General features: G+C 37.1%; 1 protein-coding gene across 1 annotated transcript in view; it reads right to left on the bottom strand.

Moving 5' to 3' along the window:
• fam133b (family with sequence similarity 133 member B) overlaps positions 1–19,964 on the bottom strand; it is a 40,144-nt gene that overhangs the window by 5,951 nt on the left and 14,229 nt on the right. The window contains exons 2-9 of the mRNA XM_028817096.2: positions 15,440–15,537; positions 14,072–14,150; positions 5,304–5,378; positions 5,158–5,190; positions 4,689–4,757; positions 4,311–4,412; positions 1,390–1,443; positions 1,071–1,169 (exon numbers count right to left, since the gene is read on the bottom strand). Coding sequence (XP_028672929.1) covers positions 1,071–1,169; positions 1,390–1,443; positions 4,311–4,412; positions 4,689–4,757; positions 5,158–5,190; positions 5,304–5,378; positions 14,072–14,150; positions 15,440–15,537 — 609 coding nt within the window. The remainder of the gene's footprint in view (positions 1–1,070; positions 1,170–1,389; positions 1,444–4,310; positions 4,413–4,688; positions 4,758–5,157; positions 5,191–5,303; positions 5,379–14,071; positions 14,151–15,439; positions 15,538–19,964) is intronic.

Below are 19,964 nucleotides of genomic sequence, written 5' to 3'. Positions count from 1 at the left end.
TGAGTGTGTTGATGAGGACAAGGCTGGATATCACTCTGTCATGCTGATTGAGTTGGAATAGAGAGGCTCAATTGTTGTGAAGAAGGCTTCAGGGTGCCCAAGAAAGTCCTGCAAGTGCCAGGACCGTCTCCTAAAGTTGATTCAGCTGTGGGATCGGAGCACCACCAGGAATGGAAGCAGGCAGATGCACTGCAGAGATTCCAAGTGCAAAAAGACAGTATATTAGAGGGGTGCCAAGTTAACGTGACTGGAAAGTTTTATAATCAGTTGGGTTCATCTGCACATTACCAGGCGTTTTCTTGTGTCTCTATTCATGCAATTATTATTCACATAATCTCATGATCTTTACACTCTTTACAATCTCCACTGTAGCAAGTTTTAAAACCATGTACAAGTTTAAGCCTCCGTTATTGAAATAGGAACTGGGTGTGAATATTCTGTGATTAACAACATATCAGAAATGTAAACTAGGAAGTATTAGAATTGGGCCATTGAACTTGTCAGTGCCTTAATTGTAAGATGTTCTCTTTACAACAGATAACCTGCACTTGGCTGGCAAATATAAACTACTTTATGTTTTTGGAGGAAAGCATACTTTGGGATAGGGGCGCCACCCAATAATGTAAGAAAGCTTTCTTCTTAAGGCATCTGAGTAGAAGTTACCATTGACCATCCAGCATTCCAGGAATAGCCCATTCACTTTTTTTTTGGTTAGGTAACGCGTTTCCACTATAACATGGTTCGACCCAGCAATTCAAATGGCTCCCTCTCCTCAACCTCTAAACTCCACTTGACACGAAAGGTGGAACCCAATGGCTGATTCATGTTCCATGCACAAACTGAACCAATCACATTATTTATATACATCCAGAAGGAGCAGCAGAATAGAAAGCCGCAAGTTGTTATATGATAAACTGTGAAGATATATGTCTTTTTTTTTCATTTTAATATTCAGAAGTCCTATGTTTTGCTAAAGTGTGACATCAAGGCAGGGCAGTGCAGAGCTCATAAAGATGTTTTTTTTTATTTTTTATTACTTTTTTATGAAAACAAGATTTGTATTCACTTACATCTTCTTCCATGTCAGTTTCAGAAGTTGATTCAGAGGAAGACTGCCTGTAGTTTCGGTCATTTTTCTTTTTTTTGTTGCTGCCAGAAGTCTTATCCTCCTGTCACAAGAGACAATTGAAATTAATTTGCCAGTCCAGCATCAACATAAAAAAAGGTTTTTCTTTGCAATGGGATTATATTCAGTTTCTCATCAGCAGGACTGAGCTAAAATAAAATACATGTTAAAATATAACAATGCTGTCTATAAATACATCCAATAAGATTAAAATGAATGTATTTCAAAGCTATTAGCATTAATAAAAAACTAAATTACAATACCTTTTCCTTTTCAGGATCTTCTTTAGATTTCTTTTTCTTCTTCTTGGCAGACTCCTAATAAGTAAATTACACTTTAGATATACACTTACATTTAATAACAGTGCTGCAAAAATGCATGTATCCCATAATCACAAGTTATGTATATTGCAAAAATGTAAATTTTGACACTCATTGCATTATCTTGTTTGGTATGATGGCTGTATAAAATATAATTAGTATACTGGAACTATCAAAAATAACTTGATAAGTGTTTGCATTGTAAGTAGTTTTACCTATCATCTCATGTATGAACAAAAAAATAAATATCGTTTTCCTTAGTCACAGATTCATAGTTGAGTTCCAGAAAATAACTGATCAAAAAACATGTTTTAAAGTGTAATGATTATGTTTTTTGTGAATCAGGAAGTTACTCCCACTGACATTCAGGCATGACTTAAGAGAGTATATGGAGACACCTACATGGGCACTAGCAGTATCAGATGATGGGCATGTCATTTTCAAAATGGGAACAAAGACATCTCCCATCTGTTCCACAGCGAGTTTCCCTAAAACTGCCTCTGAAAGAAATATAAAAAGGAAATTTACTGAACACGGAGAACTGAGGCTGGAATAGTGCTATATGCTGTCCAGGTGATAGTGCAAAGAAGGATATACTTAAATAATTGTATCTGCTGGGTAACATATTTGCTGAATGAAGAGCATAAAATGTGTTTTAAAAAAGTACTGTGACAGATGATGAAACTGGGGGTTGTCAATTTGTCTTGGAAACCACATGATTAGAATGGATTAATTTCCTTTTCCTATTTGTATTGACGGGAAGTTTAATGAACTCATTACAAGGGCAGTTAAAAAAACTAAAAGGAAATTTCAAAATTACACAGTAACTGCAACAGACAGAAGTTAATGCAATACAACATGTTTGCGATGGCTTATGGGTATTTCAAAAACAAGCACAGAGCAACACTCTGCCATTAGTCTAGTTGAAACCATGGTCAAATGAACATAGATGCTATTCTACAGGATTGCACCATTGTTTAATAACTGAGGTGGCACGTAGAGAGATTTCTTTGGGCAGATGGAGTGACACATACTGAAATTCACCCTAGGATGCAGGCTCAGTAAGGAAGCACAAACAGCATAACTCAACGAAAAGTTTATGAATGGGTAGAAAGGTTTAAAATGTAAAGAACAAGTGTAACTGGCAAAGCTCGATCTGGTCACACACAAGTCCACATGAACTTGGCAAATGCTTTCATCAGAGAATCTAGATGGATTACCTTGTCTGCTGTTGTTGCACATTTGGATATTAGCTGTGAATCTGCCTTGTCAGTCAGAATTGTAGATAGATAGATAGATACCTGCATCACTCGATGTGGCATGCTGATAATGTAGTGCAGCTTAACATTATCCTGTCAGATAACTGAGCTATCAATACACCATTTGCACAATAAAAATGTTGATTAAAGAAAGACCCCTGCTGTATCCTGTATTAGAGAGTTTGCTTTGTGAAAATATTAAGACTGCAATATTTCTGCTTTTGGAAAACGCATGAATAGTCAGTGTGAGCAAATAATTTATGAATTCATCAAGAATTTGCAGAACATGCACGTTAGAATGTCACTGTACATGTGACAACATTACTGCTACTAACACTACTACACTAACCCACTGCCTTTAAGCGGACGCTGTTGGGGAGCACGGAATATTTTATGTACTGTTTTGCTGTTTGTCAGCTAACAACCAATTGTCTTGAAGAAGACAGCTAAGGTGCTGCAAAATAGAGATCTGTCCTTTATAATAAATATGAAAATAATATAACACATGTAATAGTGGACTTTTATTTCTTCTTCAAATACAAAAACCCTCTTACTGCACATATGACTTTTAGTAAACACTTTTTTGCACCAGTTATCTACCATAAAAAATATTTTTGGAAAAAAAAAAAGTGTGGAATATTACTTACATTTTCAAAGAAAATATGTTGCAATGAGTTTCTCACACAGCAGAATACAATCAGATATAAGGAAAAACATTAAATGAAATTGGACTTTAACAGATCAGTTAGAAATAAAGCATTCAGCAACTGTAGCCCAGTGGGTGCAGGGTTGCATACCCATAGGTTAAAGCATCATCAATTCAGAGCTCTTTTCCCAGTACCAATCTGCTTCCATGGGTCTATCCCTTACTGCTGCCATACTAGCAGTAATCTCCCCATTCCACATTTACTCCCCAAAACAAACCACAGTGTCCATGAATGTTTAATAAAACACAATCAAATGTCTCATTTACATTATGAACAAAGGATGTTAAGTATTACATTTTAGATATTATCTGAGAAAACAGCTATAATTATCAAGCTACAAAATAATAAAAAAAAGCAAATGTCCTCTGTGTGTATCATGCATTTATATTAAACAATAAGTAAAATCTGCCCATTGAAAAAGAAGAAAAAAACAATCATGTACTATTTATTACGTGGAAACAAGTTGATCACCTCCCACTAGCTCCTTGTTGCTACCTATTAAAATCCTTCATGTGGATGTTAATGAGGGAGTATTATATTAACATACTGTACACTGAAAATAATGAGAAAAATTGTGTTAGTTTACAGTGGGAGATTAAAAAGGCACAGTGAATTACACCTAAAAAAGTTTTCTTTTGTAAAATCACAACTCTAGAAAAAAAAAAACAGAATCTGACTACTTGTGATTAATGAAAACAGAACATCCACCTTGCAGTGTCCTAGTGTCAGGTATAGGATCTCAGATTGCTTTGTTTTTATTAGTATATTCAATAGTAATGAGCTTAATACCATCTGATCCTTTATGAGGGAAGAAATAGTTTGTGCTACAGCCTTACTACTTTAAACTTAACTATCTGATACAGTACAATTTTAATTCTACTAAAAAATGACTGTTTACCTTTGCTTCAGAGTCTGATTCAGATCGATACTCTTCTCCTGAAATTTTTGCTGAACTATGTTTTCTCTTTCGCTTCTTCCTAATATGGCTCTTTTCTTCTTTCTAAACAAGAAAAAAAAAACAATTTTTGAGCCAAATATTTTCTATGATTGTTTATTTTGTTGCATAGTAAAAATACCCAGATTTCCACATGAAACTCAAAAGTGGGGAAAGCAATATTTCAGAAGCACAGAAATAAATCCCTTTTTAATTAAAAAACATCTCAAAGAACCCACAGACAAAAATCATCAAAAACTAAATTAAGAAGTCAAAATAATGCATTTATTCCATATACGGTACCTGCAAAAATTATGCATAGACTTTTGAAAATGTTCTTACCTCCTCATCAGAATCTGACGAGTAACTGGAAGAATCAGAAGTGGATGAAGAGGAGGAAGATGAAGAATGCTTGACCAAAGATAATAAAAGCAGAGCCGATGAGATTAAATAGTCAACATCAAATAACATTGTGTTAATAAAGTACAAATCTATTGAAAATACTATACACATTGCTCTTCCAGTATATAATGAAAATTAAATGTAACATTTTGAGCTTAAACTAATTTGTCTCAAAAGATTCCAAAACCAAATATTTTGTAAAACTTATTTTTAGATGTACATGTTAAGTTAATTATTAAATATAACCAAATTATTTTTCAAATAAGCTGAATCAATGAATAAAATACAGAATATAAAAACTGCTGAAATTAATCTGAATAGTTGCTCTAAACCTTTGCAAATTGTTTCAGATTGCAGGTTATTCACAAACAGATTTTCCACAGTTTTAAAATTAAAAAACCTTTCTCACCCTGCTATGCTTTTTCTTAATTTTTCTTTTCTTCTGTAAGAATAAAGAGATGGTATTACATAACAACAACATGAAATACACAATATGAAAAACGGTGCACACAGAGTGGGGAAAAAAACAAATCTTTTATGAACTGATAAACATACCTCCTTTTTTTTAGCCAGGCTTTCATTTCCACCAAGTAATTTCTCTCTGTTCTTTTCAAGTTCTTTTTTCCATCTCTTAAAAGGGATATGAGCAACAAAATATATTGTAAGAGCTAAAACTGCCTTTGCACTGCATATTCAAAAAGTTGTTAACATGTTACTAAAATATACATTCCTGAAAGGAAAAGAAATCCTAAATTGGCAGAAAGAAAATAACAATCCCTGACATGACTACCATAAGTTATAGATGATTTATTTATTTAGATCACAAACTGCTTAACCAACTTAAAGGATACGTTATGCAGTAGTTAAAATATTAAACATCCGCATTCCCAGAATACATAATTTGGTAAATATTGTTAATTTTCTTTAAGTTTGTTTAAACTGTATAATACTTTGTCATGGAAAATTGTATTCTAAAATGAAGTGTTTTTTTATTCATTTAAAAAAATAAAGTACCCATCTTTGCGGTTTAAAATAGGGTCCAAAGGTCACAAATTCAAATGTGGAACAAAAGCCTTAAAACTGAACAAATACATGCACTTTGAGGTGGCAAAAGTTTCAATTTCATCAGCTTCCATATAAACTTGTCCATCAGTAAACATTCCTGCATCAGGTCAAGTGATTTGGCTTTTTTGATGGCAAAACACAAATTTACAAGATAGTGTGTTTTTTTGACTTGAAACAGAAAGTTTAGGAACATCCCCATTCAAAGAAGGCAGACGTGCATATAATTGTAAATGTTTCCAGAGAGCAGCGTTTTGTTTTTCTCTTTCAAAGTCCATAGATGATAATGTACATTACAATGGAGTAGCTTGTGGGGGAACACGTGAAGTTTAGATTGATGCTGTTGTTCCAGGGGCATTTATAGGGTTTGCAGGTAGTAGGGTCTTAGCCCCTTCTATGATTGTCATGCACAATCTTACATGTACAGTATAAAAATTGAAGAGTGATAAGAATTTCTTTTGGCTTTCACCCATATTTACCTAATAGTGTAACATTTAATTGGGGGCTACATTGTATATGATAGACAAAAGGATAATGGGCTTACTGCTATTGTCATGTTTAAAATTCAGAAAAAGGTCAAGGGTTGGCTACAATAGTTTAGAGCAGGGGTTCTCAACGTCGGTCCTGGAGGCCCACTGTGGCTGCAGGTTTTTGTTCCAACCAGCTTCAGTTTTTAATTGGACTCCTGGGCTAATTACGTGAATTATTTGCCAGATTCTGTGTTGTGGGACAAATATAGAAATTAGAAAACTAAGTTTGGTAAAAATATATTAAAATGTACCAAACAGTTATATGGGAAAAATGTATTTTTGTTTTCTTTTTAACAATATTTTCTTCTTGATTTTCATTCAATTTTTTGCCGGGTGTTCTAATTGTTTAATTAATTCATTATTTTCTAATTAGGGGGTCTAATGCTGAAGTAGTTGCAGCCTTTCATGATTCAGTTCTGTTTGCATGGCTGTCTGCTCTGCTGGTTGTCATTATTAAGATACAATGAAGGGAGCAAACTGCACAGAGAAAGGGCAAAATAGAATGAAATCAACAAAAGGTTGTTAAGCATTTAAATCTATAGCAAAAGCAGAAATATTCGTAAATGTTTTATAAATGTAAAACATGCTGCGGTGCTTTCTTAATGTAGAATAAGAGGAGAAAAAAAATACCAGCTAATTAATTGAGATCAGTGTTATCAGGTGTTGTCATTGATTATGAATCCTATTAGAACAAATACCTGAAACCACAGTGGGCCCTCAGGACCGATGTTGAGAACCCCTGGTTTAGAGGCTTAAACCTCTGAAGCCCCTAACCCATCTCCTGACACTACTGCATTGTTCCTAGGTGGTCTTAGATCGGAGTACACCACTTTTGCCTCTGCTTATCTCTCAATCCCTTTTTGTTTCTAGTGAAGCAACACCTTACTCACAGCCATAGTGCCTGGCACCAGCACTCAAGGTTTAGCATCATTGCTAATCATTGACCTTCACACCTCCTCTGAGCTTCACCAACCGTTCTCCTTCCATTTCAAACCTGACTATATACACCAAACATGGTCAAATCTCTTTTTTCCAGAACACTGGCCCTTCTTCAGTCATTCATTCACCCTATTGCTTAGTAATTCTGCTCCATCATTCGACTGCACAAAGCATGTTCTCAGCGCACCACATAGCATGCAAGTTAACGTAATATTAATCAACTAGCCAACGCCCACCGTAGCATACGGCAGTGTAAGAATAGGAACGGAAAAAGATGAGAAAGGAATTCAGAAATCAAGAAGAAATAAATACTTCTTGAAAGACTCAGTTGTGCATAGGTGTTTTGGTGGAGAAGACATATAATGAGTCGAAAGATCTAACCCTAGAAAAAGCCACGAACAACTGACCGTGGCTGAAGACTGGTATCAGGTCTGTGGTCTGGTCTTTGGGTATCCAACAGTACATGTAGAATTTCCGGTCAAGCAGGATTACATGTGAAACTGATAAATAAATCAGGCTTTCTGAATTTACATACTATGGCCATGGCATCCTGATAGTGTTGTTGCATGTATCTTGGACTTCTTAGAAATGTGGACGGTAATATGATCATTTTGCCTACACGTACGTTGTTATTTTCAGCGTTTGCTTGCAGTGCGTCTGATAGCCGCTGGAGTGCAAAATACTAAATGTATTCCTCATTGCTAATCTGTACACATAAAATTGGCATTGAGTAAGCCTTATTTGCTTGGCGGTTCTTTTATCTGGAGCATGATTTAAATGTTTGTGCCAGCCAATGTCTCCATAAGGGAATAAAATATAGGTAAACCATAGGATCGTAATTCATATTGAGCATGGAAATCTGTTTACAGGAGTTGCCTATGGGATAGATGCAAATGTCCCTTTTGGCAGGCGGTTCGCCTTCTTCTCCGACTAAAATCGCTGCAACATCGGTGTGACATGTCAGGGCATTGTATCGCTGTAAATCCTGCCTAGGGTTTTCCTTGAAAACCATTCGTACAGATGCTGTTGGATTGGACTGAGCGATTTCATGCATGTGCTTGTATGATTCAGCGAAGGGATTGATGGTTCTGAGCATGGAATCTAGCTGGAGAAGTAAATTTTCACTGAATGCAGAGTTTGCTTTATTTTGAAAGCGTACATCAGTAGCTTGCGCTGTGTCAAAAACATACAACTGTCCATATCCTGGAGAGGTAGAAGTGTTAGCGTATAGTAGAGATTTGGTGATAAATTTGCCCGTGTATTTTAAAACAGTATGGTCCGTGGCCAGGAGACTGAGTTATCTGTGCACCCATGGAAGCAAACGCTAAAGAAGAGTTGTATTTTCGAATGTGTTCACAATAATTTTTAGATTCTGATGTTTGCTGTGCAAGAAGCTGTTGTAAAGACACAAGAACTGCAGGCAGCATGGGGAAGGGTTTGGAAGAGGACGAACAGGAATCGAGAAATGCCGTGTCGGCTGCGTGTGGGCGGGACCGGTTTTGAAGTGGAAGCAGGACGAACCAGAAGAGAAATATATATAAGAGATATTTGTTGTTTTACTCCCGAACACTGATATATCTAAATATCCTTTTCTTAGTGGATACCTTCTGCCCTTGATGTACCATCCAGCCAAATTTAATTTGTTTTAACTCAACAGCAAATACAGTTTTTGTTGATGAGTGACTGAGTGAGTCAGTCAGTTAACTTTGCATTATATATGACTAGTCATTTAGCCCGTTACAATAATGGGCGCTAGAACAGTAGTGCATAAACATTAGTAGGAACAGTCTATATTAAATGGCAAGGGACTTTGACCTCATTCTTTTAGTTGGTCGTATTTTTCTTTTTCAGCCTTTCTTTTGTTGATGTTTACTTGCTGAGCTGACCGTTCTTCATGGGCTGCCGCCGTGTATTGTGCGTCTTTAATTTTCTGTGACAGTAATACTGTCTTGTACGGCTCTATTCAATAAGGGCGCGCACAAAAAGGCGAGCTTCAAAAGGGCGACCTCAATTGAGCGCGGCAAATAAAGGCGTTCGTAGATAATTTAGTTCAAATGGCTCTGGAATATGTGAAGAGTAACAAAAGTGCAGATCTTTATTTACGCGCGCCTTTATTCGCTGCGCCCAATTGAGGTCGCCCTTTTGAGGCTCGCCTTTTTGTGCGCGCCCTTATTGAAGGATGCCTGTGCGCACCCTTATTGAAGGATACCGTCTTGTACGTCCGTAATATACCTTTAATTTTCTCTGGCGGTAATACAGGCATGCGCATCGGTAATATGCCTTTAATCTCCTCTGACAGTAATACTGGCTTGTATGTGGCTGTAATATGCGTCACTGTATTGTGTACCTTTAATTTCCTCTCGCAGTAATACTGGGTTGTATTTCCGTAAAACGCCTCTAACTTTCTCTGACAGTAATATCGCGCGTCGCACCGTGCCCCGCGCATGCGCACTTCACCAGAAGTCACCCACACACGGACACCTGGACGCACATAAGGATTTTATATATATAGATTCTTGGCAATACTTTTCCTGGGGTGAGTAAATGCTGTTGTCTGATCAGAGTTGTCTAATTAAGGTTAAATTTTGATGTAAATAAGGAAGTAGAACATGAGCCGACTATTCAGAAACAAAAGCGAAAGTCATAGTGAATTGATCGTTTAAACATTCTAGCACTAAAGTCTTACAGGTAGCATGCTTTTGCCTCTTCTAACAGTAATGTAGACTGCAAAATGCACAATAAAGGAGAGATGAGGTCAGAGGTAGGCAAAAAAAAGTCAAAATACCAGAGAAAAGTCCAAGGTACCAACTGTCAAAAGCTTTATACACACAAGTTAAAAAAAAACAAACATAGGTCCTTGTGATATCTTCATTTGTTTTCCCTGACTAAAATTACAAAAGACGTGTTTAGTTTTCGGATTTCATAGACAAGGTACTTTCTATGCCACAATATCAAACAAGAAGTGCATGATAAAGTCACACGTAACACTGACATCTGATCACAAGACTAGCAATGAATGTCTACGGCATAAACAATATGGTGATGGTTAAGCAAAACAGTGGTGCCCACGAAAGAACAATTAAGGCAATTTTCTAGGGACATGACATCATAATTTATTAATATTTAATGTACCACTCAATATATCTACTAAAAGTGTAGAAATAGTAAACAGGAATCCCAAAACTCAGTTCAGAATAATATGGTTCTTTGAGATGCTAAATGTTTCCTCTACTTCAGAGTTGGAAATACTGCCGTTATAAAATGACAGCACAATACATTTCAGCTATTGTAAACAAGGCTCACCAGCATCTTTACTTCCTCATATATCTGATGAAGCTTGGATTTCTCTGTCAGCTATTGCTAATTTTAATTACATCTTTACTGGCTGCTTAACATCCTGGTATATGGCACCTACTCGGCTCAAGATCGTATAGCACTGTAGATTACAGGCAGCACAGATCACTAATGGCACCAAGCAGCTTTCTGTTCAGGTCATCTATAATACACTCTTCCTTAGAAAGGCAAACAAAATTATTAAGTATGTCAGCCATTCCGCACAGTCACTTTTTTTCTCTTCACTAATAACAAACAACATTATACCATTCAAACATATACCAATAGAATCACAGACAGTTTACATCCACAGACTTAAGGAAACAAAACAGTTAAACAAATGCACACACTATATATATGCTGCAAGTCTTTAGTTAGTATTGTATTACTGGCATTATTTTGAGGCGGCCACTGTGTAAAAAAGACAATAAACCCGAGCTCAAAGAAAACTTTCACTCTAACCCCACTGGAAACACTCAGAATAACAATAACAGCATTCACAAGCCGCTGGAAATCTCACAAAAATATTTTTTTGTAAAAAAAAATAACAAATGCACTGTTTTACAGCATTTGTGCAATCTGAAGATGCAGATAAATACTTGGGAGCATTCTTGACTTGACAAATTAACACAAAATAAAACCCCTAAAACATACTGTTTGGCCTAATACAATAATCTTTGGACCTCATTTTAAATTGCAAACACAGGCACTATATTAAGAACACATTTTTTTGCAACAAATTAATGAAACCATGACAGTGAAAGAATATCTTTAAAAAGAAAACGACCAAACAACATATAAATATATATGAAATTGTAACATAGAACAAACTTAAGAAAAAGCAACATATAACAGATTACATATTCTGGGAATAGATATCTAACTTACAGGTGCTGGTCATAAAATTAGAATATCATGACAAAGTTGATTTATTTCAGTAATTCCATTCAAAAAGTGAAACTTGTGTATTAGATTCATTCATTACACACAGACTGATGTATTTCAAATGTTTATTTCTTTTAATGTTGATAACTGACAACTAATGAAAGTCCCAAATTCAGTATCTTGGAAAATTAGAATATTGTGAAAAGGTTCAATATTGAAGACACCTGGTGCCACACTCTAATCAGCTAATTAACTCAAAACACCTGCAAAAGCCTTAAAATGGTCTCTCAGTCTAGTTCTGTAGGCTACACAATCATGGGGAAGACTGCTGACTTGACAGTTGTCCAAAAGACGACCATTGACACCTTGCACAAGGAGGGCAAGACACAAAAGGTCTTTGCTAAAGAGGCTGGCTGTTCACAGAGCTCATTAATAGAGAGGCGAAGGGAAGGACAAGATGTGGTAGAAAAAAGTGTACAAGCAATAGGGATAACCGCACCCTGGAGAGGATTGTGAAACAAAACCCATTCAAAAATGTGGGTGAGATTCGCAAAGAGTGGACTGCAGCTGGAGTCAGTGCTTCAAGAACCACCACGCACAGACGTATGCAAGACATGGGTTTCAGCTGTCACATTCCTTGTGTCAAGCCACTCTTGAACAAGAGACAGCGTCAGAAACGTCTCGCCTGGGCTAAAGACAAAAAGGACTGGACTGCTGCAGAGTGGTCCAAAGTTATACAGTAATCCCTCCTCCATAGCGGGGGTTGCGTTCCAGAGCCACCTGCGAAATAAGAAAATCCGCGAAGTAGAAACCATATGTTTATATGGTTATTTTTATATTGTCATGCTTGGGTCACAGATTTGCGCAGAAACACAGGAGGTTGTAGAGAGACAGGAACGTTATTCAAACACTGCAAACAAACATTGGTCTCTTTTTCAAAAGTTTAAACTGTGCTCCATGACAAGACAGAGATGACAGTTCTGTCTCACAATTAAAAGAATGCAAACATATCTACCTCTTCAAAGGAGTGTGCGTCAGGAGCAGAGACTGTCATAAAGACAGAGAAAACAAACAAATCAATAGGGTTGTTTGGCTCTTAAGTATGCGAAGCACCGCGGCACAAAGCTGTTGAAGGCGGCAGCTCACACCCCCTCTGTCAGGAGCAGAGAGAGAGAAACAAAGTCAAAAATCAATACGTGCCCTTTGAGCTTTTAAGTATGCGAAGCACCGTGCAGAATACTTAAAAGCTGCACACAGAAGGTAGCAATGTGAAGATAATCTTTCAGCATTTTTAAACGAGCGTCCGTATCGTCTAGGTGTGCGAACAGCCCCCCTGCTCACACCCCCTACGTCAGAATCACAGATAGTCAGCGCAAGAGAGAGAGAGAAAGAAAAGTAAGTTGGGTAGCTTCTCAGCCATCTGCCAATAGTGTCCTTTGTATGAAATCAACTGGGCAAACCAACTGAGGAAGCATGTACCAGAAATTAAAAGACCCATTGTCCTCAGAAATCCGCGAACCAGCAAAAAATCTGCGATATATATTTAAATATGCTTACATATAAAATCCACGATAGAGTGAAGCCGCGAAAGGCGAAGCGCGATATAGCGAGGGATCACTGTATTCTCTGATTAAAGTAAATTTTGCATTTCCTTAGGATACCAAGGTCCCAGAGTCTGGAGGAAGAGAGGAGAGGCACAGAATCCACATTGCATGAGGTCCAGTGTACAGTTTCCACAGTCAGTGATGGTTTGGGGTGCCATGTCATCTGCTGGTGTTGGTCCATTGTGTTTTCTGAGGTCCAAGGTCAACGCAGCCGTCTACTAGGAAGTTTTAGAGCACTTCATGCTTCCTGCTGCTGATGAACTTTATGGAGATGCAGATTTCATTTTCCAACAGGACCTGGCACCTGCACACAGTGCCAAAGCTACCAGTACCTGGTTTAAGGACCATGGTATCCCTGTTCTTGATTGGCCAGCAAACTCGCCTGACCTTAACCCCATAGAAAATCTATGGGGTATTGTGAAGAGGAAGATGCAATACGCCAGACCCAACAATTCAGAAGAGCTGAAGGCCACTATCAGAGCAACATGGGCTCTCATAACACCTGAGCAGTGCCACAGACTGATCGACTCCATGCCACACCGCATTGCTGCAGTAATCCAGGCCAAAGGAGCCCCAACTAAATATTGAGTGCTGTACATGCTCATACTTTTCATGTTCATACCTTTCAATTGGCCAACATTTCTAAAAATCCTTTTTTTGCATTGGTCTTAATTGATGTTCTAATTTTCCGAGATACTGAATTTGGGACTTTCATTAGTTGTCAGTTATAATCATCAACATTAAAAGAAATAAACATTTGAAATACATCAGTCTGTGTGTAATGAATGAATCTAATATACAAGTTTCACTTTTTGAATGGAATTACTGAAATAAATCAGCTTTGTCATGATATTCTAATTTTATGACCAGCACCTGAATGTTTTACTAATGGGCCCTGTAGTCTGACTTACCTGGCATCATCATAATTTTTGGCTATGTGAAAAATAAGTCTACTCCTTTAATAACTTACTTCATTCATTTTTTCTTCAAATTCTGCTAGTGTTCGGGATCCTTTTTTTTTCTTTTCAAGTTGTTCCTTTACTTCCTCCCTAGAAAAAACAGAAAAAGAAAATTACATTTTTATTTTATTGGACTCAATGTAACAAAAAAAATCATTGTAGGGTAGTAAGCCAGTTGTAGTTCCCTACATACTGTTTGGGATTTTGGGATTGAGACACATTTATTCCTTAATTTACCCCTCTGCTCCGCAGTTTGAAATTACAAATCAAGCAATTCAGACTTGATTATAGTGCATATTGCAGAGTTAAATGTATGGGGTTTTGTATACATTTATTGCCACTCATGTTGAAATTTATTAAATAAAGAATATTTCTGTGCTCTAGAACGTTGGTGTAATTCACATGCCAAGTTTAATCAAAATCAAAAACAGTGATGCAAATTTTTCTTTAATAATAAAATTGAATGACAGAAATATCCTCCCATCTTCTCATGTGGCGCAGGATCCTGGCTGCACTGGTCATGAGATAGGAACCTACCTTGAAAATGACAAAATGCTTGAAGATATCCATACTTATGCATATGAGATAATTTTGAGTGACCAGATCATCTAACCTGCATCTCTTTGGGAAGTAAAATGCACAACTAAAAATGTTTGTGATTTGCCATCTGCTGGAATGACCAAGCAACACATGTCTATGTTATATACAATTTGGTATTTGATTCGTAAAAACAGTGTTAATGTTTGTGGTGCACCCTCTATTGAAATGACAAATTCAATGCATTTCATTACTCAAGTATTTGTAATATGCCACCTGTTGGCATAACAGTGACACAAACCTGGATAGACACAAAGATACTCAGACATTTGCCCATTTATGAAGCTGTATTTGGTATATAATTTGTAAAAGCAATGCTAATGTTTGTGATATGCTGTTTATTACTACATGCATTACAAGAAACATTCCAACAGATGGTGCACTATAAAAAATAATGATGAGGTATACATTGATTAAAGATTTCAACTAATCTTAGATGGGTAGCAGAGCTAATAGTCACTAAATGTATACCATCAATTGAAGATAATTTTCAGAATGTCAACAGTCTCATCAAACATACTATATGTGGTCCTGCTCTCAATTTTTCATTTTACAGCCTTCCACTATGATGTGTCATAATAACTAAAAGCTATTTATAATTTAATTAAACTTACTGAAACAACAAAAATAATCAGTCAATTTAAAGAAACTAAAATTCAATTCTACTGAAGGAGGAAACACAGTTAAGATATACAGTAATTATTCATTTTGATTGGGAGAAAAAAAAAAAACACACACAAAATTAGAATTAAATATATAACTGTAATACACTTATTACTCACCAGGTTGGTCTAGGTCTGTTAAGATAATCCTGTATTGATGGACCAGATGAGGCAGGTGGCCCACGTGCTCTAGCAGCAGCTATTGGATTAATATATGCCTGAAAACAAAACAAGCACCATTTTAATTAGAGCTCACACTAGTAAATACTGATAATAATCACAATCCACAATACCTTAATTTCATTTGGGGGGGGGGGGGGAATTGGTGGATTTCAGAATAGGATTTATAAAGAATGATATGATCATCATGGACTGCCATATTTATCTTAATACAGTGGAACTTCGGTTTGCGAACATAATTCGTTCCGGAAACGTGCTCTCAGTCCAAAGCACTCGTATATCAAAGTGAATTTCCTCATATGAAATAATAGAAACTCAGATGATTCGTTCCACAACTCAAAACTATTCATATAAAAATGATTAATACAAAATATACAGTAAAAATACATAAAACAAATTAACCTGCACTTTACCTTTGAAAAGAATCATGGCTGGTGTGAGTGAGTTTCTAAACTCTTGTGGGATTCCACCCAACGGGACAACACGCGTCCCAAAGCAATTGTAGTCTCCCAGCGCTGTAGCAGTTCACCGTAAAAGCGAATCCGAAAAGATCGCGGACATGCTATAAGCGCCTGCTGTTGATGGGTGATACAAGGAACAAGGAACATTATAAATGCGCAGGACACAGTACTACTTGGCCACGACCCTGCCTGACTGCTGTGTCTGTGTATAGGAGAGCGGCAGATCCCACTACAATAAATATCCGTGCTGTTGCTGTTTCAAGCTGAATAAAGCTGGTGTTGCTAAAGTACGGAGAGTCAGCTTCGTGTTTTGGGGTGCAAGACGGGGACTCGCACGTCACAGCACGCACGCGCATGCACAGTCAAAATGCTGTAGTAAACAGTATACGCTCGTACAGATGTTGACTATATGAGTGAGGCACGCCGACTCAGACGGAGAATAGGAAACGATTCCCCACAATCCCGCAGCGAGAGAGAGAGAACCACCATCAGCTCAGTTGTGATCACATGATGCTCAGCAGACAAAGCGTTGACATACTACTCGTATTGTAAGACCTCACTCATTTATCAAGTCAAAATTTATTAAAAATTTTAGCTCATCTTGCAAAACACTCGCAAACCGAGGTTCCACTGTACAAAGGAGCCAATAGTTGATTAATAACACCGAGTAACAAGAGTAATACTAAATGGACAAGTCAAATTCAAATGATACAAAAACTCCTGATGCTTTAATGTTCCAAATCTCTTCTTTCTTTTTCCATATGTGTCCTAACTTCAAGGTTGTCCCTGTTTTATCTAATATTTAACTGAATATTAATGAACAGGAATGTAATTCATTCCTGTACCATCAAAATATATTGTATGTCCCTTCACTACACTCATCAACACAGTAGTTGCTATACTAATGAAAAATACTTTGGCCTCAAAAACATAACTAACCATACAAATTTAGTGTTTGTGGATTTATTTTTTGCAGATTAGTCTGTTTTAAACATTACAGGTCATATCATTAGATTTGCCTTGCACTTTAGTTATGAGGTAAGCAACACAAACTTCTAGTTAATGTGGAGGTTTTGAAAAATGAAGCAAATAAAATTTATTTTGGAATGAACATATGGACCAGCTCACTTTGTCACTGTTGTAGACTGGCTATACGAGGTGCGATCCAAAAGTTCCAGGAATGCATTTATTCTGCAGCCAGAAGGGTTTGGTTATATCAATCGCCACTAGATAGCAGTTCAAGTTGTCCTTGAGAGCTGTTATCCCGCGTTATAACGTCAGCGCAGTTGTTTTTCAAGTCACAGATCTCGTTTAAACTTCGGTTGTGTCTGTGAAGGGTTGTTCGTGAAAATGAGTGATTTGAAAGAGCAAAGAGTGTGTGTTAAATTCTGTTTTAAACTGGGAAAAACAGCAAAAGAAAGCCATGAAATGTTGCAACAAGCATTCTACAGGGATGTTCCAAGGCATTTGCGAAATCAAATTTGCCTAACGCGTCGTCGGATGTGGGCTGACAAGTCATCTCTTTTGCATTACGACAATGCACCAGCTCACACATCTCCGATTGTGCGCAAATTTTTGGCTTCTACAAAGTTTACTGCCATTCCCCACCCTCTGTACTCCCTTGATTTAGTGCCGTCTGATTTTTTTTTTTTTTTAATTTCCTAAGATGAAGATGAGGCTCAAGGGACGCAGATTTGAGACGGTGGAGGAGATCCAAGCAGTAACAACCGTCTTGAACACACTGACAAAAAACAACCTCCAGAGGTGCTTCAAAAGGTTGAAATCTCCCTGGGATTGGTGTATCAACTCAGTGGGTGACTATTTTGAAGGAACTGTTCACCATTAATTGTTATTTGGTGTGTATGCTTTTAAATAAATGCATTCCGGGAACTTTTGGATCACACCTCATAAGTACAGAGATAGCCACTTGGTTTGAAACTTACATAGGCTCTGCTTAAATTTACTTTTTAACAGGAGTTAAAAAGCAGAAATTTGACAGGCTAGTACATCTAGGGTAGTAGGTATCTGTTATGAAAGGGCATTTCGATATATGAATATTTAGAAGTAATCCCCCAACCCCCTCCCAAAAGAAAAACTAAACACCCCAAAATCTCAAAATGCTTTGATTAATTTGATTGAAAATTTGGTGACGTTATAGAAAAAGGAACATTAACCGACGCAATTTTTTTTTAATTTGTTGATAATAATACTGTAGCAAATGGACTACTGTAAGACACTTTTTGGCTTAGCACTCTGATCACGCACAGAAATTGGGCTTACCTGTTTATGCAAATGAAAGCTGCTGTAGATGCCGTGGGACAATACACGAACACTGCCACTGACTTACAGGGTGTGACAGATGAGGGAAGCAGGGGAGATATACAGTACAGGAAAAAGAGTCGAGATAGTATGTGCCATGGGCTGTTAAAAGCAGGTGGAATGAGGAAAGGTTTGTAAAACTCAAGTAAGACATGTTTAGCAAACTTGTTCATATTGGGGTGCCAGGGAGGAAGAGAGAAATACACACGAGGCAGCAGTTCCCTCGCATCCAAGATAGGGGAGTGGACACTGTACATATAGTTCATGATATTTCTTTTTATCTGCTCTCTTCTGTACAATCCTTATTTCTTATTCTGAACCTCACTCCTTCACAAAAAAGTTCTTCTCATAGATGTTTACATTTGAGACTACTGTGACTTCTTTCCTCTATCCATGAAGAGGTTAATACTTTAACAGGGAGAAAACAAGTGCTTGAAGTGGGCCAGTATGCACCAATACTCTGCAATTTCCCCTTTCGGCCCAGACAGTACTGGCAGTTTTTCACAATGTCATCTGCCCCTTTCTAAAATTGCTTACATATACATTTACTCCTACCACAAGTAATTTTAATGTATTACTTATGTTACTTTGAAACTTCTAGTGCACTGTTAAAAAGCCCAGTTATCTTGTATATTTCTATTTGTACTACTACCTATCCCTTTATGTAAATATGGCTTGTTACAAACTACCTACCATCCACAACCCCAACCCAAGTCCCATTTAGCTAGTTTAAATAATTATCACCTAACCTATTCATACACATCCCCAATATGTTAGTACATTTCTGTTTTAATGTTACCTGCCATGGGCTGTAATATTCCTCTTTATCCTACATTACGTTTGAGCCATGTGTTGAGCATTCTAATCTCTTCAATCTTAAATGGACTGACACCTGGCACAGGCTGAATTTCAGAGATCATGTTTGCGGTTCAGTGCCTCAGCTGGGAACCTAACTCTTTAAATATGGTTTGCAGAACTGACAACCTTTCCATGTGTATGTCATTTATTCCAACATGGACAATGACAATTGGATCTATCCCCTGCTCTGGCCAAGTGCCCATCCACCAATGTTGTATTCTACTTGTGTACCTGGGATGCAGCACACCATATGAGATTTTCTGCCTCTGAAGCACACCTGAATCTTAACCCTTTAATGACTTAGGCCCCCACTACTACTAATTCTCTCTTTCTGGAGATTTTGAGGTGATCACTGGGGCTCTCTGCTGACACACTAAAAGAATTAGGGATACATTTATCATGCTTTGTAGAAATAAGTTCATTAATACTGTACACAACCAGAAACTTCAGTGTCATTTGTTTTTTCTGAGAAAATGTGTATAGCTTAGCTAATCCCCATCAACATTCTACTGTAAAAAGAAACATTAAGTATAGCAAACACATAATGCAGGTCTTTAAAAACACAATAAATGACTGGATGTGAGCAGAAAGTCGATTGTTTTCAAATGGCACTAAATGTATTTATTTTTGCATTTAGAATTCAAATCTGACACTATCAGTTATCAATATATCTATAATTAGTATCCACAACAAATATCACCATTTGTAGACTATAAAGTGCATCCACTGCTTTATGCACCATTAATTTACAGTCTGTTGCAAATAGAGTTAACCAGCCCTGAAAAAATGTACTGGAAAACTGCATATCTGTGAGTTTAAATCAGGGA

This window comes from Erpetoichthys calabaricus, chromosome 13 (assembly GCF_900747795.2).
Source record: "Erpetoichthys calabaricus chromosome 13, fErpCal1.3, whole genome shotgun sequence".
NCBI lineage: Eukaryota > Metazoa > Chordata > Cladistia > Polypteriformes > Polypteridae > Erpetoichthys > Erpetoichthys calabaricus.
This window is presented reverse-complemented; position numbering and strand designations above follow the sequence as displayed.